Below are 23258 nucleotides of genomic sequence, written 5' to 3'. Positions count from 1 at the left end.
GACGGGGCAAGGAGCCCCTAGGAAGAGACGTTGTTTCCTTGGTGACAGATTCCAGGACAGCTTTGCACCCTGGTGGCTGGACGCCTGTGTTCTAGAGTCAGCCCTCCCAGCTCACATGGGCAGAGACGCAGCAGTGGGCAAGACATCCTCCCACTGTATTCCGCTTCCCAAGGCTCTGGGCGCAGGAGACCCGAGGGAGAGCTGGCCAGAGGTACAGAAGAGCTCAGCCCACATCCCAGTGCCCCTGGCCATTCGGCAGGAGGGGCCCCAAAGTGACACAGGGAAGCCCAAGAAGGCCAGTCAGCCCAGGTAACCACTGCGACCCACTCTCCCAGACCGGCAGGACCCGGGTCGCGCTGGCTCTTGCCCTCATGGAATCCCAGTATGGGGAGGGAGACTATGGAGGAGCAGACAAGGCAGGAAGTTGTTGGGATGAGGCCGTGTTTGGGGAGAGAGGGGGAGGGGTCAGAGAAGGCTTCCCTGAGGAGGGGTTGTGTGACCTGAGATTTGGGAGTAGCTACTGATCAGCTGCCCTTGCCGAGGGCTCCCCCAGGCCACACCCTCATGAGTGCTTGCACTGGGACACACTGGGATGCACCAGGATGGGGCTGGCCTAGCACAGCAAGTTTGGGGACCCCGGGGGTTGGGGTGGCAGAGGTGGGGCCTGGTCCAGACTTCTTCCCTATGTGCTTGAAGGAGGTGTTTGAGTGACTCTCAATGGCCAGGCTTCCTGTGGCCACTGCTGGGAGCCAGCAGAGTCTGAGGGGGACACTGGGGTCCCGACCCCTGAGCGGAGCAGAGGGCAGACCCTCCAGCTGAGGCAGCCTTTGCGGAGGTAAGCTCCACTCCCTGGGAGAGGTTGGGGGCCGGGCCCCATCAGGGAGTGGACAGCAGTCCTCCAGGCCCTGCCTCGGTGTCCCCTCGAGGGTGATTTTGCAGGTCAGGGAGGGACAGTGAGCACCTGTTCCACTCTCCTGCTTCAGGAGCACTTTTCCCTCCTCCACAGATGGGCTGGACCCCCAGCAAGGGCTGCGTGGGGTGGGGCTGTGGGGCCACGGTGGGCACCTCCACCTGGGGCTTCCTCTGACTCTGCTGTCCTCCCACCTTCTCCTGGCACCAGTTCAAGACTGGGCAGGTGGTGCTGTCCTGAGTTTCTTTCTGATTTAGTTGTTTGAGTCAGTCTCACTAAAGGTTAGTCCATTTTTTCAGAGAAACAGCTTTTGGGTTGCTGATTTTCTCTATTGCTGTTCTGCTGTCTGACATTCATCTATGCTCTGATATTTCTCAGGTTTACTTGGCTCATTTTCTAGTTCACAAAGAGCATCCTCTAACTGACCTGTGGCAATAGCCAGCCTCAGGACTGCCATCTCCAGGGTGTGACTGGCTGGGTAAACATTTACCGACTGGAGTGGCCTGGGACACCTCTGGATTGGTTTCACCACTGGACCCCTCTTCTCGCTCGGCATGACGCCTGACCACTGGCAGGCTTACCTGGACTCCCGCAGAATGCCTGCTGCTCCCTGGGAGCCAGAGGACCAGCTGACTTCAGCTGAGCAGTGCTGATGTGTGGCGTGGTGGCTGCCTGCTGTCAGGCACTGCCCTAGCACACTTCGCTCTTCCTCTGCAGGTACGGGTCACTGCCAACTGTCCCCAGGCACCCGGAGCACCTGCCCACCCACTGGCTCTGACTGAAGCTCTCTCCTCGTGTCCATAGCACCTGCTCATGACCCTCCTAGGGGTTCTGGCCCTGCCTCCCAGCCCTGTAGCCTTTCTCAGGCTAGATAGAATCTCAGATCCCATCAAGAACAACTAGAGTGAGTATCTTGCCAACCCTCTCCCCACCCCTCCCCTAGGAGAGGAGAAATCCCCTTCACACACGTCGCTCTCCACCGGGTGAGTAAGGAGGGGCCGGCTGAGTCCCACTGACATTCTCTCGTGCCACTGCCAGGGCCAGGCACCAAGGGCTTTAGGAAACCACAAGGGGTGGGGCCGGTGGGAAGGCAAGATTTTGGAGGTGGTGAGAGAGTGAATTTTTGTATAAAAGATTTTAAAAAATTACTGATTGGGACAATATTTGTTGTAAATAGCAAAGGCTACACTTGAATATGATCTTAAAATCCTCTTTCTACAATAGCCTGGGAGTTGTGGTTTTGTTCTTTCACTTCCTGTGTTGAAATGAGACACAGACTCTCTCGTTCCTCATCCAATAAGAAGTCCTGCAGGGTCATCCATTTATTTTAGGGAGAAGTGGGAAGGGCCAGCCACCCTCTGCTGCTGAAGGACACGCCCAAGTCCCCCTGACTCAGAGAACATGTGTGCTTCAGCATCATTGAACCAGACAAGGAGCTGAGACAGTGCTCCAGAATCCTGGGACCCAGAGATTAGAGGTACTTTCACAGACAGAGCAACCAGCGCTGAAGCATGGGTGTCTTTCACAGTGACACTTGCCAGGACCTCCTCCTGGCCCAGGACAGTGGCTGCCTTCACACTCTGGAGGAAGAGGGAGCATCTTCTGCTGCTTTTGCTGAGGTATCTTTTGACCACCAATCGGGAAACCGTAGTTTCTAAGATCAAACTCTGGAGTCCCATCAGCCCTACGTGGGGAAAACTGCAAAACATAAGAGCATACAGTGTGGAGGACAAGGTCAGAGGAAGGGGATCTGCAGACGGGCTGAGGTGGGCAGGACTTTCCATTCTCAGTCCCCTGGGCCCAGACCCAGATGCGATCCTCCTGGGACCCTGTCTCTGACCTCATAATTCCTTTTCCTGCTTACTTCTTATCCAGAGGAAAGGCTTGTGATGGAGTTTAGGGCTACAGCTGGGCATCACTCCATGAGCATTCCTGCTGCCCACGATGAGGATTTCCAGCTGCCCTGCAATGCCTTGTACAATTGCTTTCACCGAGATGGCCCAGATGGCCCCCAGCACCCTGTGGTCACTCCTCTCCAGCTGGGGCTGAATGTCACGGGGCGGGAAGGGCTGAGAGGCAGCCTGCTGGGCAGGGAGGAGGGCACCATCAGGACTAATGACCACGGGCAGTGGACACAGCCTTATCAGTCAAATACTGGAATGCTTCCAGGCGGGGAGAGGGGACACACACTGCCTGGAGCTCAAACGCCCTCCCAGGACCCCTAGTTCAGGAACCAAAGGGCTAGCACTAGGCACAGCCCCCAGCCCGCATCCTGCTCGGTGTTTTCAACATCCCAAGTATATGGTCTGCAAAGGCAAGAGCAAGACGAATCGTGGGGAGATTCTGAGTTGTTCCCCTCCTCCCCGATGGCTACAAGTGTCACCCAGACACACAGCAGGGCTCACCTCTGCTGGGCCCAAAGGGACTGTGCAAGGAGATACTGTTGAATGCAAGTGGGCGTGCAAGAAGTGGATAGGACGGAGGGAAATGGAACAAGTGGTGCTTGGATCACATGTTGACTGTGAAATAGGTAACTGATGGCTTAGCGGGTGGTGCAGAATTATTGTGCAAAGAAAGAGTGATGAATTGGCAGTGTGCAAAGAATGGTTATTGATTTGCAGAGTGTGCAAGAACTATCAAATGGCACACAACAGCTATGCAGGAGGGAAGCTGGAAGGAGAATAGTGAAGAGTTGTTGCCAACCTGGCCCCAGTGTGTTCAGAGCCACTGTGGCACAGTGGGGGCACAACACTGTTGAATAGCACACAGTGGGTGCGAGAGACGAGAGTCTGACGGTGAGCAGGGGAGGAGCAATGGTCAAATGCAGCAGGTGTGCTGAAGTGAAAGCTAGATGGAGCAAAATGCACCTGCATAGATTGGTTGTTGAATTGCACATGGCGAGTGTGTAAATAGTGACTTTGGATGGCAAATAACAGGTGTGCAAAGTGTGAAGCTGGAGAATGACGTCAACACTGGCTGTTGAACTATATATACAGCAAGTCTGCAAGGAGTGACTAAATGGCTGAGCAGGCATGCAAATAATGGAATTTGGACAGCACAGGACGTGCGACAGGGTGGCTGCTGAATAACCCAGATAGCGTGCAGAGCAGTTTAGTCACACAGCATGCCCAGACAGTGGCTCAAACACTCAGGGAAGTATGGAAAGAGCGACTGAGGAACGGCAGTGTGTGGGGCAGGCGTAGAAGCTGAAGGTGCAGCATAAGTGCATGAGAAGGCAACTACTCAGGGAGGCGCTTCCGAATGTTGGAGGCACTGGGTGGGGCAGAGTAGCTGCTGGATCTCAGAGAACACGTGGGGAGGGATGACAACAGCCAGTTGTATGTGCCAACTTGGCCAGGCCATGGCGCCCAGCTGTTTGGTTGATGCCAGTCTTTATGTTGCTGTGAAGGCATTTTTTGATGTGATTAACATTTAACTTGTCAGACTTTGAGTAGAGCAGACTGCCTCCCATGATGTAGGTGAGCCTCATCCAACCAGCTGAAGGTCTTAAGAGCAAGGACTGAGGTTTCCCAAAGCAGCAGCAATTCTGCCTCTAGACCACATATAGATACCCTGCCTGAATGTCCAGCCTTTGGACCCAAGACTGCACATCAGCTCTTCCCTGGGTCTCCAGCCTGCCCTGCAGATGTCACACTCATCAGCTCCCAACATCCCTCTCTACATGAAGCCTATTGGTTTCATTCCTCTGGAGAACACTAAAACCACGACCACTGAGTGGCAGTGGGTGTGCAAGGAGTGGAAACTGGATGGTGCAGATAAGTGTACAAAGTTTAAAAAATAGAACACTGTGCAATGATTGATTTTTGCCTGGCACAGAGGAGATGTGCAAGGTTTGGAAGCTGGACGGGGCAGGATGAGTGTGTGAAGTGTGGTTGTCAAATCAAACACTGCTTGCAAAGTCACTCTGGATGGCCAAGAGCGGGTGTGGCCATCCCAACTCCTGAGTCCCCAGCATGCTCCCCCAGCCTCCTGACCACAGGTCCGACTCGCCAACACCTCGCCACCCACCCCCTCGCTGGAGCCAGAGCTCCCAGTCCTGGCAGGGCCTCACGGGGACGAGGGGCCTGGATCCTCTGGACAGGGCTCCGGGTCCTGAGGATGCCAATGGGAGCCAGGACAGTATCAGAGGCCCTAAGAACAGGAACTGTGCCTGGGATACTGAGGTGACAAGGCTCAACAGACAGGGGACACGTCTCAGACCACATGGGAGGACAGAGCTTTATTTCCAGAAAGGGCCCTGGAGCAGGTGCCTTGTGGGTCCCATCAGGATGTGTCCTGCTGGCCCTGGCGGCATGCACTAGAGGGACACGGTGGCGGCAATGACCTCCTCCAGCTGTTGCAGGAGCTCCTCCGGCCGCGGTGAGAACGTGCTAGTGTCCACTCTCTGGAAGTCGGGGTGGGCCACCACGGACGCCAGCACCTCAGCAATCCGCCCGACGTCGAAAGCCGCCTGCTGGGGGCCCAACCCAGCACCCTCACCGCCTCCCACCTCCCCAGGGCCCGTCCCCTTCGTCAGAAGGTGGAGCCTCCTCTCAGCGATGACTTTGAGGAAGTGGTAAAATTCTGTGAAATTGATCCCAGAGCAGGACCTCATGATGACCTGGCCAGAGAGGGGCAGCCAGTGAGCTGCTGCTCACATGCAGCTCCAGGAGAGTTCTGCTAGCCGTGGACCGAGTGCAGGCTACGAAGGATGCAGGCTGTGAAGGACACAGCCCAGCCCTCGAGGATGGAGACCAAGACACAGGAGGCAGCAGCGAGGACAGGTCTGAGCTCCGCAGCCTAGACGCCCCTGAATGGGCCTCACATAGGCAGCCAGCATGCCACCAGCAGCCAGCATGCCACCAACGCTGCAGCCTGGCCTATGGGCCACACCCTCCCCCAGCTACAGGCTGAGCAGGGGCCACCCCACACCCTCCCCCGAGACTGCAGGCTATGCAGGGGCCACCCCACACCGTCCCCCAGCTGTAGGTTATGCTGGGGCCACCCGCACTCTCCCCTAGCTGTGGCTCTGGCCCTGGTGAGCCCCTCCCTGCTGCCCAGGTTGCCCCACCTGGCAGTGGTGGTGCCAGTCGGGCATGGTGTCCTTCCACTGGATGACCTCCTGCTGTACAGCACAGAGCTCCTGCTGCAGGAAGTGCCACATGTTGGCCAGGTTACAGCCGTTGACCCAGTTGTGGTTGATGGAGATGGTGTCTTCCTGTAAGGGGCAGGGCGCAGGCTGTCCCCATGAGCCCACAGCAGGCACCGTCCCCGCTCCCATCCTGAGGTCCCCCTAGGCCTCCAATACGGGCCAGGAAGGAAGTGGAACAGGGCTGGGTCATCTGAGCCCACAGCTAACCCAGATCGGGGTTTCCTGAGGGTCTGGGACAACCCCACTGTGTGAGGACCCCTTGCCCCCTCTGTCTAGGAAAGCAACACAGGAGGGAGGAAAACCGGGGCTGGGGCCTCAGCAGTGCTAGACGCAAGAACCAAGAGGCCCACACAGGACCAGCCAGTGTGGCCCACCCCACCCCACAGCCGGGCCCTCCCAGAGGAACAGCCTGCCTCCTGTGAGATCAGGAGCAGGGCATGGCCTTCTCTGTGCAAGAAGCCGACTAGGAAGGCGGCGAGGGAGAGGCCCACCGGGCAGCCTGAGGGGCACAGGCAAATGGGGTCAGGGCCGCCTGGGGGCCCTGCGGCTTGTCTCCTGGGCCTGCCTGGGTCAGGTCATGGGTGAGGGGCAGGGAGTGCCCACCCTACCAGGTTGTGAACTTGGTGGTGCCACCCGCTGGGCACAAAGACCATCTCGCCTGCCTCTTGCGTGACCTCCAGTGGCGGGCCACAGAGATGGCGCGTGGGGTACAGGCGGCTGTCAAGGAGTGCAGGGGAGGTCACGTCGTAGGGCAGGCCGCCGTGGCAGTCCCGCAGGGCTTCCTCTTGTCCTGGCGGGAAGAAGAACCACTTTTTTCTCCCGCAGATGTTGACGGACCAGCTGAAGGAGCGGAAGATGTCAGCGTGGAACGGCGACCTGCGCAAGAGCTCCCGTTGGTGCCTCGCGGCTTGGGGGCAGGCTCTGCTCCTTCTGAAGAGGTAGCTGCGCCCAGAGGCCTAAGGTCCCCAGATATCACAAGTGGCCTATGAGCCAGGTGGGCAGGCCAAACCTCCCCCAGTCCAGAATGCCGGGCTGGAGGTACTCGGGCTCTGGGTGGGGCCACGGAGCAAATATAGGAAGTGAGCTTGGAAATGCCAGGCCTGGCACCGACTCCGTGGCCCGGCTCATGGGTCTCCCAGGGGCTCTGGGCACCAGCAGGAAGGCCCAGGAGTGATGGGGACAGCACGTAGGACAGGGGCGGGAGCAGTCAGGCAGTTACCAGGTGCCAGCGGGCCCCATGTAGACAAAGCGGTAATCATCCACGTCCAGGGCGTCCCAGTACTCATTGAGCCAGTCGGACGAGAAGTACACGGGTAGAGTGAACACGTCTTCCGCCGAGGAGTCCCTTGGGAGAGTGAGCGGCACGAGGCTGCAGCAGGAGTGGTGCGAGCCCACATCCCAGCACCAGCACCACGCCGCAAACACAGGAGATGTCAGGACAGTTTTGGAACATGAGCGACCCTGAGCTGCCTTCTGGAGCCAGTACCAACTGCTGGCTGAATGGGGCCACCTCGGACCACTCAGTCCCAGTCCAGTCACTGGATGACCACAGCCCTGAGACCCCAGCTGAGCCCCACCCAAAGGACAGAACCAGACCAGAGCAGATGGAACGGCCCGGGGTGCTGTGACACAGCCTAGGCAACCCACACAGGAAGCGACCCAGACGCCATGGCCTCTCTCATGCCAGTTCCAGGACTTCAGCCTCTGGTTGAGCTGGGCCCCTAAATGCACCATCGGCATCATGCTGGCTCCCCAAATTCGTGAGTCTCTTACCTGTTTTCACCACAACATGGACCTCTGCCAAGTGGACACAAAGCCACAGGCCCCAGCAGAATGGCCCTGTATGCTGAGACCCTTCCACCCCCATCTCTCAAGCACTCACTCCCACGGTCCATTCCCACAACCCAAACACAGAGCATACTAAACCAGCCCAAGGAGAAGGCAGCTCTACTGACAACACGCTGGAACAAGGCCCTGGACCCCACACCACTCCTGGTCAGAGGTCAGGACAGAGGAGAGCACAGCCCCAACAGCACCAAACCACTCGCAGTTCCCCAAAAGCCAGGCCGTTCTGCTGCTGCTGTGCCTCTGTGTGCCGACAGGCTCCTACTTATCCTTCAAAACCCTGCTCAGACACGACGTCTCATGGCTACCACTGCCTGTCTGACCTAGGCCTTCCTCCGCTCTTTCTATTTTTAAGGTTGTCAGGGAAAACACAGGACACTCAGTCTAACTGGATCTCAAGCCAACAATGAACAAATTCCAGGACAAGTATGCCCTGTGCAAGACTTAGGACATACTTATACCAAAAGAACCACTTGTGCTTATCTGAAGCCCAAATCCACAGTGCATGAGTGCTGGGGTCTGTGTGTCCCCAAGGGTCAAGACCAGCGTCTGGTGGCGTCTGATTCCCGGTCCACGGCCAGCTCTCTGTGCCCAAGAAGAGCACTGTGGGAGCGCCAAGGGCACGCTGTGAGCGGGCCTGTGCATCTCCTGCCCTTCAGGACTGGTCTTGGGGATCGCAGGGGCTGAATTCTAGCCTCGTTTTACCTCTGTGAGCCTTCATCTCCACATCAGAAAACAAGAATCCAGTGGTCCACCCATTCGTCCAACGTTAACTGAGTACCTCCTCCATGCCAGGACCTGAGCCAGCTGCTGGGGTCTGACTACGACCCCTCTCTGCCTGTGAGAAGCACATACCTGGGCAGGGGAGATGGACGAAAAACCTGAGAACCACCTCACAGAGCGGGAGCGCCTGCCAGAGCAAGGTGCTTCCCAGGGCAGCAGCAGCCGAGCCCCAAGTGGAAGGAGGGTGTGGCAGGTGGGGCCGCCTGGGAACAGCCTTGGTAAAGAGCTACTGTTGCTCATCAGGGACAGAGATTGTACCCAGCACACAGTCCCGCTGGAAAGACCTGCCCGACCTCAGCAAGCCTGGCAGCCGGGTGCAGGACTCGAGGCGGGGCAGCCAGTCAGGAGGCAGCCACAGCCGAGGATGAGATCAGGCCTGACCTGGAGAAGTGGTGCTGCAGAGGAGAGGCTAGTCTGGGGCGTCCAAGAGGATGGCAAACGCCAGGTACTGCCCATTAGACATCATGAGCCACCAGCTCTGGGCAAACCTGACAAAGAAGAGGTGGTGACTACAGCCCACCTGGCTCTGCGAGGCCCACACTGCTCACAGTGGCCCACTCGTGCAGCTGTCCCAGAGGGCCACCGTCGAGAGAATGAAATCCCACTGTGCAGAAGAGGGCAGGTCCCAACACGGACTCAGAGGCCCCACTGGGCAGAGAGCTCCTGCGTGTGCAGGCTGGAGGGCTCTTTACCTGCACAGGTGCCAGTCTTTGAGATAGAGGCAGCCGCGGGAAGAGGAGTAGTCCCCTTGGATATACTCTCTCCAGTAGCTGATGTAGTCTCGGAGGAGCATGTGTTCTTTGGGGTTCGAGTTGTACTCCTGGACCCCGCAGTTCGCGACAGGTACGACCACGTCTCCTGAAACGAGAGGGTCAGGCAGAGAATGTCTGTCCTCTGGGCCCTGTTCCCCTTCAACTCACTGCCGCACATCTGTGGGCGAGTTCCGCTCCCACCCTGCTCCGGGATCCGGGATCCGGGATCCGGGATCCGGGATCCGAAATCCGGGACCCTGCCCTCTGCTCCGACCCTGGCTCTCTCATCACCGCCCTCCGCGCTCCAACCCGGGATCCGCTCGCGCGCGCCCTCCACGGTCTCACCCGGGCCCCTCGTCCCCGCCCTCCGCGGTGCGACCCGGGCCCCTTGCGCGCGCCCTCCGCGGTCTCACCCGGGCCCCCTCGCGCGCGCCTTCGACGGTCCGACACGGGCCCTCGCGCGCGCCCCCCGCGATCTCACCCGGGCCCCTAGTCCCCTCCCTCCGCGGTCCGACAAGGGCCCCTCGCGCGCGCCCTCCGCGGTCTCACCCAGGCCCCCTCGCGCGCGCCCTCCGCGGTCCGACACGGGCCCCCGCGCGCGGCCCCCGCGGTCTCACCCGGGCCCCTCGTCCCCGCCCTCTGCGGTCCGACACGGGCCCCCTCGCGCGCGCCCTCCGCGATCTCACCCGGGCCCCTCGTCCCCGCCCTCCGCGGTCCGACACGGGCCCCCTCGCGCGCGCCCTCCGCGGTCTCACCCGGGCCCCTCGTCCCCGCCCTCCGCGGTCCGACACGGGCCCCCTCGCACGCGCCCTCCGCGATCCGACCCGGACCCACTCGCGCGCGCCCTCCGCGGTCCCACCCGGGCCCCTCGTCTCCGCCTGCGGGCCCGTCCTCACCGTAGCGCCGAAGCAGGTACTCAAAGTCGGGCTTCCCGCCCGGCGTCACCCAGTGGCTCCTGCTGCCCCAGCCCTCAGTGAAGGCGCTGGAGAAAACGCACGGCTCGTTGGGCAGCAGGTAGCCCTTGACGAAGTCCGCGTAGGAAAAGGCGTCTGGCCTCTCGATGAAGTCCACGCGGTCCGGGGTCCGGCCGACCCTGCCGGGGAGACGCCCCCGGAGGCCTCGGAAGTGGCTCTCCGCGAACACGCGCGTCTCCCTGTCCATCCCGGCCCGGGGCTGCGGGGCCGCCGGGGGGCGGGCGGCGTCGCCGTGGTCGGGGGTCGGCCGCGGACGGAGGGTCGCCGGGGTCGGGGGGTCCCGGAGTCGGGGGTCTGCCGCGGACGCAGGGTTGCTGGGGTAGGGGGAGTCGGGGGTCAGCCGGGGTTGGGGGGGTCGGCCGCCGACGGAGGGCCCAGCGCCGCGGCCCGACTCCGAGGACACCGCGGCCCGGCTAGGACCCGGGACCCGGTGTCCGGACTCCCACTTGCTCGTTCTTTAAACTGGGAGATGGAAAAGGAAGCACTTACTAAAACTACTTCCGGCGCAGACGCTGTGGGCACCGGCTGCTCACAGCCCCTCGCCGGCCGCGCAAACACCGCGAGGCATAGGCGCTCAGGACCCGGGTCAGCCCCGCGCAGCCGAGCGGAACCAAGAGCCCGCGGGCCGAGTTCCTGCCCGAGGCCGAACCGCGGCGCGCCGGGCCCTGGGCGCATGCGCGCAGCCCGCTGCGGCCCGCCCACGGCGCCTCCGACCCGGCTCCGCGTCCGCCCGGCGTCGGAGTCTGTCAGACGGCGTGGGACCGCTTCTCGCCGTCCTCCGGCCTCCCCAGCGACTCAGGTAAGCGGCTAGACCTGAGCCCAAAGCCCTTCTGGCCCTCCGTTGGCACAGTGCTGTCCGCCGCTGCGGCCACAGTGAAGACCCCGCCTCTTCCCGGTGCCCCCGGGACGGGGAAGGTGGTGGGGTGTGAGCTGGGCTGACAGACAAGCGCACGGGCCCCGGGGTGGACCTGGGGGGATGCCGGCCGCCTAGGAGGATGCTGGGAATCTAGAGGAGACACTAGGGGCCTAGGGAGATGACGGCGACCTGGAGGGGATGGTGGGGGCCTCGGGGGATGATGGAGACCTGGAGGGAATGGTGGGGACTGAAGTGGACGGTGGGAATCTAGGGGGATGGTGAGGACCTGGAGGGGATGGTGGGGACCGAAGTGGATGGTGGGGATCTAGAGGGATGGTGAGGAACTGGAGGGGATGGTAGGGGCCTAGGGACATGGTAGAGACCTGGAGGGGATGATGGATACCTAAGGGGATGGGGGGGCCTAGGGGGTGTTGAGGACTTTGAGGGGATGGGGGGAATAGGGAGGGCTTGAAGTGAAGGTGTGGGGGATCAAGGGTGGGGATTTAAAGCTGTGCACACCAGTGGCCTGAAATGGGGGACGTCTGGGTGGGAACGTGGGTTGGGGTGCTCCGTCAGGATCTCAGCGTGTCTGAGGAATAAACGTTCTGCCAGCACAAACCAACCCACGTCAGCAAGGAAGGAAGGGAGACAGATTTGTTACTGTGTGAGCTTGGCAGAGCACATGCACTAGGGAGTCTGCAAGAGAGTGCAGAGTTGGACAGAGCTTCACACAGCTCACACATAGCTGAGCAGAAGAAAGAACAGTTAGGACCTCTCGTTTCCTTGAGGGAAAATAGGTACACCTGCGTAGTCTGCACCTGGTGAGAGACACTTGACCCCGTCTGGGGTCTGTGTTTACAGCTCTGAGTTGGCAGGGCGTGCCTGTGCTTTGTGAAATCTGGACACTGGGTTTATCCCATTCTTGACCAAAGGGGACGCCCTAGCAGAAGGGGAGGGGCGGCTGGCTCTGCTTTATTTTTTTGAGGAAGACTAGCCCTAAGCTGACATCCATCACCAATCCTCCTCTTTTGCTGAGGACGACTGGTCCTGAGCTAACATCTACTGCCAATCCTCCTGTTTTTGCTGAGGAAGACTGGCCCTGAGCTAACATCTGTGCCCATGTTCCTCTACTTTATATGCGGGGTGCCGGCCACAGCATGGCTTGACAAGCAGTGCGTAGGTCCATGCCCAGGATCCAAACCAGCAAACCACAGGTCGCTAAAGCAGAACACTCGAACCTAACCACTGCACCACTGGGCTGGCCCCTGACTCCCTTTTTTTTTTTAAAGATTTTTTATTTTTTCCTTTTTCTCCCCAAAGCGCCCCGGTACATAGTTGTATATTCTTCGTTGTGGGTCCTTCTAGTTGTGGCATGTGGGATGCTGCCTCAGCGTGGTCTGATGAGCAGTGCCATGTCCGCGCCCAGGATTCGAACCAACGAAACACTGGGCCGCCTGCAGCGGAGCGCGCGAACTTAACCACTCGGCCACGGGGCCAGCCCCCTGACTCCCCTTTTTAAACCATTGAAAGTGTAACCTTGTTTACCCACAGGTGGGGTAAGGAGGTTCTCGGGATGTAGGGTCCTCAGCTTCAGAGGGGAACTTGAGGGGCAGCTCTTCCCTGGGGGTGTGAAGCTTACCCAGGAGGACAGGGAGGACCAGCAGTGGGCAGAGGGAGAGGGGGAAGGACTAGGAGGACAGTGCGGCCCACGGAGAGATGGGATAGGTGGTGGGGAGTTGGTTGTGGCCAGTGGAGCAGGGTGAGGGGCTGTGTGGTTCTGGGTGCGCTGTGCTCCCTTCACAGTCGGCCTCCTTGTGCCTTGTGTGGTCAAGGTACGGAGTTCTTCAGTGGGCCAGTGTATGACAGGAAGTGAGGACTCACCAGAGGTTACAGTAGAGAAAAAGCATCAGTGGTGAACCCATCCCAAGATGAGCATTTCTTATTTTTGATATAGATCTGTTCTTCCAGGTGTGCATGCGTTTATTCATTCACCTTCTCTCTCTCTTTCCCTGTACACACACAGTCTATTTTATGTAAATTTATATGTGTAAGCTTTTGCTGTTTTTAACCTTTTTAAGAAATTGACAGTACTCTGTCAACATCTCACCATGTATTGACCAGATGCTCCTTAATTACTTGCTTCCAGTTGTGGTGAGTGCAGATCGTGGGAGGCAAATGGGAAAAGTGTGGGAAGCAGACTCTTTGTAGTTGTCCAATGATTTGGGCAGTTGTTTTAAGTTTACCTCCCGGGGGAAGTATGATGTTCAGATGGGGATCGCCTGGGAGGATCCCAGGGTTCCACTCCTGGAGCTCTGTGGTTGCGACCAAGTCTCCTAAGAAAGGGGAGGCTTTGGGCCAGTAGATCCACATGCTCCCCAAGATTGTTGGGGCAGCGGAGCCGGTAATCCAGGGTGGGAGATGAGGTCTCCTTTCTTGAGCACTTGCTCTGGGCCAGTATTTTGTGCTGTATCTCCTCTGTCCACACGGTGGCCCTCTGTGTGGGCAGTGTTACTACCTCTGTGCACATGCGGCTCTGACGTAACTATTGAGAGGCAGGGCTGGGATTGGCGCACAGGTCTGTGTCCCTCGAAGGCCCTAGTCGGCAGCCCTGGCGTCGCTGGGGAAGTAGTGAGAAACGCACGTTCCTGGGCCCCACGCAGACCTGTTGAATCAGAGTCTGGGGGCAGGGCACTGCTCTAAGCCTTGTCACATCCCAGGGACATACCTCATAGAGGGCCAGAAAGAAAAGCACAGGACGGGAGTTTGGAAGTGAGCACTTTATAGGAAATGCAGTGTGAATAACAGGGAATGCTAGTTCGAAGGTGTGTGACGTGGGAATAGGCCACACGGTTGCAGTGAAACCCCCCAGGCAGCACATTTGGGCCTCCCAGGGGAAAGGGAGAGGTGCAAGGGGCAGGAGGGGCAGGTAATGGAAAAGGCTGGCTGTGGCGCCTGGAGACACTGCTCCCACTGTTCTGACTCCAGGCCTTCTTGTGGTCAGGAGTTGGTGGAAGGTGTGTAAAATGTTGCCTGTTCTGTTACTTTGGAAATTAACTAAAAATAGGTGTTTACTTGATACTGAGTCTCACTCTAGGGCACAGGTCTGATGCCAGTGCTGAAAGAGGTCCATTATACTAATGGCAGTGCTATCCCTGTGACCAGGAGCATCACTCTCTGGGTTAACCCCAGATACCCTGGGGAACCTTGCCATGACCTCCCCTCCCTAACTCAGCTGTATTTGCAAGGTCCAGAAGGTCTGCAAGTCTTGGACTAGGAGAAGCGGGTTCCGGTTGCAGCAGGCAGGACCAAGTGAGGACTCCAGGAACTTAGCATAGACCCTAGACCTAGGGCAGCATGTGGAAGGACAAAGCTGTCTGCAGAGGACACAGTCGCTGTTTCCACGTGATGTGACTTGTGGCTCACTCAACACATATTTAATGGGTGCCCGCTACGTACCAGTGCAGGCACAAGGCATGTTCACTGGGTGTCCCTGACACGCCAGTGAACGCAGAGTGCATGTTCACTGGGTGCCCACGATGTGTGGACCTGTGCTTGTGATGTTTGCTTTCTCCAGTGTGTAGACCGAGTTGGTCAACATGTAAGCATGTTCACAGGCTCATTGGCGCTATGGTGAGTGCTGAGATTGGTGGGGGGTCCGTTAAGAGGAGAAGATGCTATGGAGCCGAGAGGGTGAGGTGGAGCTGGCTATTCAGAGACCTGGGAGGAGCAGGTGGGGAGCCCTGAGGCAGGAAGAGAGCAGAGAGGAGGGCTGGGTGGTGAGGCTGCAGGTCACTAGAGCCTGTTGGCTGGGGAGGGGAGTTTGGTTTTTCTCTAAGTACACGGGGAAGGGTTTGGCAAAGAGTGACATTTTCTGATTTTGTTTATGACAGTCATATTGGCTGCTGAACGGAGAATGGGTGGTGGGGGCAGAGAGGAGCAAGGAGGCCAGTTGGGAGGTTGTCCAGGGGAGTGGTGAGAGCCTTGCATAGTGGTGTGGCTATGGGGATGGGGTCAGAGGGCAGATGCGAGGCACAACTACCAGGACTTGCTGACGGATCATTAGGAGGGATGAGGAAGAGGGGAGCCAAGGGAACTCCTCATCTGGCCGTGCCTTCATTGAGGTGGAGGAGCAGGTGGAGGTGCTTACTAAGTTGCACGTGCCTGTTAGATGGTCGAGTGGAGATGCCCAGTCGGTACACAGATGTGCAAGTTTCAAGGAGGCTGGGCTGGAGAGGAGAGTTTGGGAGGCAGCAGCTTGGAGGTGGTATTTAACGCCATGGACCTGTGTTGCTCACTTAGGAGGAGAGTGTTGATTAAGAGGACTGAGGCTCTGACCTGGTCGTTCCAGCATTGGCAGTCAGGTGGAAGAGGGAGAACCAGCAGAGACTGAGAACAGGCCCCCAGAGAAGTGAGGTGGGAAACCAGGGAGGTGGTGACTGTGAAGCCAACACTTAGTGTCTCTCAAAAAGGGGCAGGTGTGTAGGACAGAGGGTAGAACAGACATGGGCATTGGATTTGGTCAGCTGGATGCCTGGGCAGAGCGAGGTCAGTGAGTGATAGGGACAGGAGCCAGGTGGACAGGAGGTCCTGGGTGGTGGTGAGGGGGCGAGCCAGGGAAGCAGCGAGTGTCTCTGGGGGCAGCAGTAGCTGGAGAGGGCTGTGGGGATGTGGGGAGGGTGCTTGCTTGTCTGTTCTAAGGCGGAGCTCTTGGGGTGATCTAGACAGGGGTTGGCAGGTTGTGGCCCGTGGACCACGGTTTATAAATGAAGTGTCATTGGAATAGCCAGAGCCTTTGTCTCTGCACTGTCTCTGGCTGCTTCTCCTCCACAGCAGCAGAGTTGGGTATTTGTGACAGAGACCACATGCCCACAAAGCCTAAAGTATTTCCTCTCTGGCCCTTAGCAGAAAAGGTGCCACTGGTGTAGAAAGACAGGGAAGTTGCTGTTAGTGGAGAGGGAGGGAGTTGGGATCAAGGGCACAAGAGTCTGGTCTTTAGGGAGTGGGGACATGGCTCCCCGAGAACTGTCAAGGGGACCAGAGGAAGGCAGGACTCCCAGGGACGAGTGGGGCAGGTGAGTCCAGCCGAGAGGGAGGGCGGGGACTGGAGTGCTGTTCTCGCTAGCTCCCCACTGCATCCTGTGTCCTTGGTCTGTTGGGAACGCTGCTGAAGGCCTGCGGTGGGAAAGGCTGTGGCCACAGGTTTCTCCTTTTGCTTTTTCTTTGGATTTGTCAAACCTGAGTACTTTTCTCTTTCTTTCCTTTTCTTCTCTCTGTTTGAATTTTAGAATGTTTTAGAGCTTGATGTCGTCTTCAGGTCTTTAGTTGTTTTAATGGTGAGTAAACAGAGGCCCAGAAGGTGAAGTAACTTTTCCACAGTCGTGAAGTTTGTGGCACAGCTGGAGTTGGAACTACAGCATGCTTCCTCAGATGTTGCAATGCCAGACTCAGTAATCCTCTGGGGAATTTGTATATACTCTGACTCGGTCCTCGTGGAATACCTCCCAGAGTCCATGCTCAGGAATGAATGATAGCTTGGGTCAGGCAATTGTTGATGTAAATTCAATTTCCATGCTAAATCAAGCTCTTAAAGTATGGGACAGCGCAGAAGAAGATATGGCCCCTGCCCAACTCTCTTCGGGGGGTAGAGATAGTTTATGGCAGACAGGGGGCTTCCAGTGGCAGGAGGCTCCTTTCAGCCAGGAGGACCAGGGTCCAGCCGGTTTCAGGGGCTGACCGGTGCTGTGAGCATGCTACAGTGACTGAGGCCCAAGTTGGTACTCGTAACAGAGACCTTGCCTCTGATGTTTGACTTGGACTTGGAACACTGAAAACCATGGTTCCATTGATGTAGTTAGCTGTCCCCTAATTCTGAGAGTAGAGACCTTTTCTGTTACAGGATACCTCAGAGATATTGTGAGTTCGGTTCCAGACCACTGCAACAAAGCAAGTCACACAAATTTTTCGGTTTCCCAGTGCATATGAAAGTTAGGTTTACAGTATGCTATAGTCTGTTAAGTGTGCAATAGCATTATGTCTAAAAACAAAGTAATACATTAGTTAAAAAATACTTTGTTGCTAAAAAATGCTAACCATCATGTGAGCCTTCAGCGAGTTGTAATCTTTTTGCTGGTGGAGAGTCTTGCCTTGGTGTTGATGGCTGCTGACTGATCAGGGTGGTGGTTGCTGAAGGCCGGGGTGGCTGTGGCAGTTTCTTAAAACAAGACAACAGTGGAGTTTGCCGCATCAATTGACCCTACTTTTCGTGAGCGATTTCTCTGCAGCATGCAATGCTATTGATAGCGTTTTACACACAGTAAAACTTCTTCCAAAAGTGGAATCAATCCTCTCAAACCTGCCTATGCTTTACCAACTAAGTTTATGTAATAGTCTAAATCCTTGTTGTCATTTCAACAATCTTGACAGCAGCTTCACCAGGAGTAGATTCCATCTCAAGAAACCACTTTCTTTGCTTATCCACAAGAAGCAATCCTCATCCATTAAAGTTTTATCATGAGATTCCAGCAATTCAGCCACATCTTCAGGCTCCCCTTCTACTTCTAGTTCTCTTGCTATTTCTGCCACACCTGCAGTTACTTCCTCCACTGAAATCTTGAACCCCTCAAAGTCATCCATAAGGGTTGGAATCAACTTCTTCCAAACTCCTGTTAATGTTGATGCTTTGACCTCTTCCCATGAATCGCGAGTGTTCTTATTGGCATCTAGAATGGTGAATGCTTTCCAGAAGGTTTTCAATTTCCTTTGCCCAGATCCATCAGAGGAATCACTATCTATGGCAGCTGTAGCCTTATGAGATGTATTTCTTAAATAATAAGACTTAAAAGTAGAAATGAATCCTTGATCCATGGCCTGCAGAATGGATGTTGGGTTAGCAGGCATGAAAACATTAATCTAGTATATCTCCCTTAGAGCTCTTGGGTGACCAGGTGCATTTGTCAATGAGCAGTAATATTTTGAATCTTTTTTTTTTCTGAGCAGTAAGTCTCAGCAGTGGGCTTAAAATATTCAGTGAACTATATTGTAAACAGATGTGCTGTCATCCAGGCTTTGTTGTTCCATTTATAGAGCACAGGCAGAGTAGAGTCAGCACAATTCTTAAGGGCCCTAGGATTTTCAGAGTAGTAAATGAGTATTTGCTTCAACTGAAAGTCATCAGCTGCATTAGCCCCTAACAAGAGAGTGGGCCTGTCCTTTGAAGCTTTGAAGCCAGGCACTGACTTCTCCTCTCCAGCGGCGAAAGTCCTAAATGGCATTTTCTTCCAATATTAGGCTGTTTCATCCACATTGAAAATCTGTCATCTAGTGTAGCCACCTTCATTGATTCTCTTAGCCAGATCTTCTGGATAACCTGCTGCAGCTTCTCCACGAGCACCTGCTGCTTCACCTTACACTTTATGTTATAGAGACGGCTTCTTTCCTTAAACCTTGTGAACCAAGTTCTGCTAGCTTCACACATTTCTTCTGCAGCATCATCAACTCTCAGCCTTCCTAGAACTAAAGAGAGTTAGGGCCTTGCTCTGGATTAGGCCATAGCTTAAGGGCATGTTGTGGCTGTTTGATCTTCTATCCAGACCACTAAAACTTTCTCCATATCAGCAATAAGGCTGTTTGACTTTCTTATCATTTGTGTGTTCATTGGAGTAGCACTTCTAATCTCCTTCAAGAACTCTTCCTTTGCTTTCACAACTTGGCTAACTGGCGCAAGAGACCTAGCTTTCAGCCTGTCTCAGCTTTCCTCATGCCTCCCTCCCTAAGCTTAATCACTTCTAGCTTTTGATTTAAAGTGAAAGATGTACGACTCTTCCTTTTCCTTGAACACTTAGAGGCCCTGTAAGGTTATTACTTGGCCTAATTTCAATATTGTTGTGTCCCAGGGAATAGAGAGGTACGAGGAGAGGGAGAGAGATGGGGGAACAGCCTGTCAGTGGAACACAAAACATTTATCGATTAAGTTCGCCGTCTTACATGGGCGTGGTTCGTAGTGCCCCAAAACGGTTACAATAGTAACATCAAAGATCACTGATAACAGATCACCATAACAAATATAATAATAATGAAAAAGATTGAAATACTGCAAGAATTACCAAAATGTGACACAGAGACAAGAAGTGAACAGATGCTGTTGGAAAAATGGTGCCAGTAGACTTTCTTGATACAGGGCTGCCACACACCTTCAGTTTGTGAAAAACGTGCCATCTGCAAAGCACAGTGAATGGAGGGATGCCTGTGCTCACAGTCTGAATGCTGCAGAGGGGCACGTGGCAGAACAGCACTAGCAGGTGTGTCTGCAGCTCTCTGGGGACCTCACAGCTCCCGGGGCACCGTGGGCATGTCAGTCATGAGCTGAAGGTCTGCCCGCACCTCGTTTCCCTGCCCTGTGAGAGGCCCCTTCCAGCCACTCTGCAGTCTGTTTTGTGTTCAGAGCGCTTAGGCGAGCGTTCCTCTCACTCGGGAGAAGGGTCTGATGAAAACACGTCAGCTTTCGTTTCCCCTGTCCCGTGTGAGCCTGGTCACGGAGACAGGCAGCTGCCCAGCCACTCTGCCCTCACGGTGGACCTTGCCCGGTCCCAGCGCATGCTGGGAGGACTTCTGTGGAGAGCCCACGGATCCAGCCCTTCAGGAAGGTGACGCTGGTCTGTTGAGAGGCCAGGAGTCTTGAGCGGCTGAGGACATCTCCTGAGCTTTCCAGTGACGTAGAGCGTGGGTTTCCTGGCTCCTTCACAGGGCCCTCCCAGAGTGGGAGGTGAGGTAGTTTGTTTGTCCGGTGCGTTTTTGGTGTTGAGAGTTCCCTTGCTCTGGCCTTCGTCATTGTGCTAGCTAAGAAGACAGATTCTTGGGTTCCTGTCTCCTTGGGCAGCTTTCTGAGCCCCTGCGTCTTAGGTTCTCCCGCTGCCCGCGTGGTCATGCCTGCTGAAGCAGGGGAAAGCAGCACTGGGCCTGAGGGCAGAAAGTCTCTGCTGCTTCCTGCCCCAGTCCTACCACCTTCCTCAAGGAGAAGGCTTGCCTTCCCTACAGCCTCAATCTGCAGCAGTCTCTTGTAGAATGTTCTTTGCCACTTACTGTCTTTTCTCTTCAGTGCAGTATGTACAGTCTTATTGTTGCTTGGCTCTGAGTGCATATGTCCTGTCTTCTCACCTGGTAGTCCTTTGGTGCCTGGACTGAGTTGTACACCTGCAAACATCCAGATCCTCAGGCATTGCTTTCTCAGGACTGACGCTCATGTGTCACTGGGTGATGCTGGTGCCCTTGAACAAGTACTAGCCTGGCTATGCGTGGACCTCGAGAGCTTCTACGCAGTGGAGCTGTGCTCGTCCATCTGTGAAACAAAGATCTCTGTGGTCCCTCCTGCCCTGACATCTTTCTATTTATTGCGTCCAGGCCCATACCTTATTTTATTTTGCAGTGATGACAAATCCTCACTCTTAATATGGCAGCTTTGTTTTAGGCTTGTCCTAATTTCAGGCATGAGTAGTGAGAACTGGTGATCTGAACCGACATGTAGGACTGAGCGGCAGGAGCTGGTTGGCATGTGTGCGTGTCTTGGAGTCTGGGCCTGCCCTTGCCCAGTTGTGGAAGGCACTCATGAGGAGTTTGGTCATATTAGTGTAGAAGTTAAATCTCTTGGCCTGAATAGAATTGAGCTGTTTTGCTTTAAACTGGCACCTTCATTTTGTGTCCACTGGGCCCGTTCTTCCTTCTTTTCGTCTCTTCATCATCCTGTTTGTTTGTGTGGCCAGGCACAGTCTGTAGCCAACTCTGATCAGATGGTGAAAACTGATGAGACCAGATGGCAGCTTCTGGGCGTGGCGATGTTCTAGCAGTCGTAAAAGAAATAGAGCAAGAAGAAACTGGACTCCTCCCTGAGTTCTTCCTCGCAGATGCTTTATAGTGCTCCTGATGATTGTGAGAACACACAGAGCACCTGCTGGGTGCCAGGTGTTCTTCCAGGCACCTTTGTGCATCAGTCCCCTTAACCCTGACAGCCACGCTGTGGGAGAGGTGCACTTACTACCCTTCAGAGATCAGGAAGGGGAGGCACAGAGGTGAGGTATCCTGCTTAGGGTCACACACGTGAGTGGGAACAGCTGCAGTGGTCTGTGTGAGAGACTCATGGGGGTTGGTCTTCTAGCTGTCTTTCTGCCTAAGGCAGTGATTTCATGTGTTTGTGAAATTAGAACACCTGAGGTTTAGTTTTGGTATACCTTTCATGTGTACATTACTAATTCCCCCCCCCCTTTTTTTTTTTGGTGAGAAAGATTGGCCCTGAGCTAATATCTATTGCCAATCTTCTGCTTTTTGCTTGAGGAAGATTGTTACTGAGCCAACGTCCATGCCAATCTTTCTCTGTTTTGTATTTGGGATGCTGCCACAGCATGGCTTAATGAGCAGTGTGTAGGGCCGTTCCTGGGATCCGAACCCACAAACCCCGGGCTGCCCAAGTGGAGCACACGTACGTAACCACTACGCCACTGGCCCGGCCCCTATTACTAATTTCTAATATAATTTATATTGTTAATAAGTATTCAGTAAACCTTTCATTGAAGTATTAATGCAGAAAATGAACAAATCAAAAGAACAGAAAATCCACCAATCTTGAATTGTCACAAAAAGAGTATACCCAGGACAAGAAATGGAACATTACCCGCACTGCAGAGGCTCCCTTCAGGCCCCCTCTCTTGTCCCCAGTGGTATCCACCATTCTGACTCACTATTTCTGAACTTTTCATGTGCTTATTTTTAAAGTGAATTAGAATTTGGGGCAAGTTTTGATGTTCCCCTAAATAGACAAGAAACATCCTAGGGTGTTGTGAATGGATAGAGTGGGTTCATGGAGTTTGCCTCCTAAATATTTAGTTTCATTAGAGAGATCCTGGTGTGAGAACCCAAACCCTAAAGTAGAATGGTCTCCATCAAACACATGCCCCTCAGGGACTGCAGAGGGTCTGCGGCCTGTTGCAGGCTGACGAGTGAGCCCCCTGCAATTCTGTTAGTGTCGCAGGGGACAGGAGACCCGGCTCCAAGAGCAAGGGTCCACTGGCATGGCCCAGCAGGCTCCATGTGTGCACCTGCTCCTCCTGCCTCTGACTTCCCAGGTTGACACTGCACACCCTGTGGGTGTGTGTCTCAGCCGAGGAACCCTCCAGTCTTATGAGGGGCTGCTAGCAAGCCTGCCTAACCCTTGCCTCCAAGGGGACAGTACCCTATTATCCTGGTCAAGAGGCAGGTCTTCTCTTGACCAGGAGGGAGACCTCATCTGCAGCTACAAGAAAGGTAGTCTGGAAGCCAGCCCAGATTAAAGTTCAGCACTCTCACCACTTTGGCGGCCCAGATTTATGTCCTAGTCACGGAACCACACCCCCTATCTGTCAGTACCTCTGCTGTGGTGGCAGCTCACAGAGAAGAACTAGAAGGACCCACAACTAGATATACAACCATGCACTGGGGCTTCGGGGAGGGGGAAAAAAAGAGTAAGATTGGCAACAGATGTTAGCTCAGGGTGAATCTTCCCCAACAGAAAAAAAGGAAGATAGTCTGGGACAAAGGCTGACACAGATGTGGGGAAACGACATGGAGAATTGACTCCTAAAGATGTTCATCTCTTGTTTCTGTATGATCTTGGCTTTGGTGAATTTTCCCACATCATTCCATCAACCACTCTGATTAATCTGACTAGGATGAAGTCTGTGCAGTTTGTTTCCAACCATATTAGTTAAGGCTCCCATCAGTAGGACTGTGGGCTGCCAGCCTGCAGCATTGATCTCAGCCATGCTGAAGCCCCGCTGGACAAACACTGTAAACCATTTAGTCACAAAGTGTTCCCTGAGTTAGGTTGTGAATAAAATTTGGTGCTTGCCCTCTGAGAGCTTGCTGTCATACACGCGTGGTCACTCTACCGTGGAGCAGATGCAGTAAGTGTACACGAAGGGTCTGTACAGCCCCATGAGGAGGGAGAGGCTGAGGACTGGGC

At 55.4% G+C, this 23258-nt stretch overlaps 2 protein-coding genes across 5 annotated transcripts in view; one reads left to right on the top strand and one right to left on the bottom strand.

Annotated features, from left to right (window-relative positions):
* Window positions 1–5135: 5135 nt before the first annotated feature.
* On the bottom strand, window positions 5136–11035 carry JMJD4 (jumonji domain containing 4). Of its 3 annotated transcripts, XM_070571722.1 has the most exons (7): window positions 10906–11035; window positions 10339–10730; window positions 9383–9548; window positions 7282–7407; window positions 6671–6938; window positions 5982–6128; window positions 5136–5531 (listed from the first exon to the last, which is right to left on the bottom strand). In XM_070571722.1, the coding sequence occupies exons 2-7, from the start codon at window positions 10601–10603 to the stop codon at window positions 5229–5231; spliced, it is 1275 nt and encodes a 424-aa protein (XP_070427823.1). In that variant the 5' UTR covers window positions 10604–10730; window positions 10906–11035; the 3' UTR covers window positions 5136–5228. The 3 variants fall into 3 exon arrangements, with proteins under 3 accessions (XP_070427823.1, XP_070427821.1, XP_070427824.1); XM_070571720.1 differs by lacking the exon at window positions 10906–11035 and having other exon boundaries at window positions 10339–10773; XM_070571723.1 differs by lacking the exons at window positions 10339–10730; window positions 10906–11035 and having other exon boundaries at window positions 7282–8762.
* Window positions 10886–23258, top strand: part of SNAP47 (synaptosome associated protein 47) — a 53637-nt gene continuing 41264 nt past the window's right edge. For both annotated transcript variants that reach the window (XM_070571719.1, XM_070571718.1), the window contains exon 1: window positions 10886–11215. In XM_070571719.1, the coding sequence (XP_070427820.1) occupies window positions 10886–11215 (330 nt within the window). The remainder of the gene's footprint in view (window positions 11216–23258) is intronic.

Source organism: Equus przewalskii, chromosome 13 (assembly GCF_037783145.1).
Source record: "Equus przewalskii isolate Varuska chromosome 13, EquPr2, whole genome shotgun sequence".
Classification (NCBI taxonomy): domain Eukaryota; kingdom Metazoa; phylum Chordata; class Mammalia; order Perissodactyla; family Equidae; genus Equus; species Equus przewalskii.
Note: the sequence above shows the minus strand (reverse complement) of the source record. Positions and strands in the feature narration are given on the sequence as shown.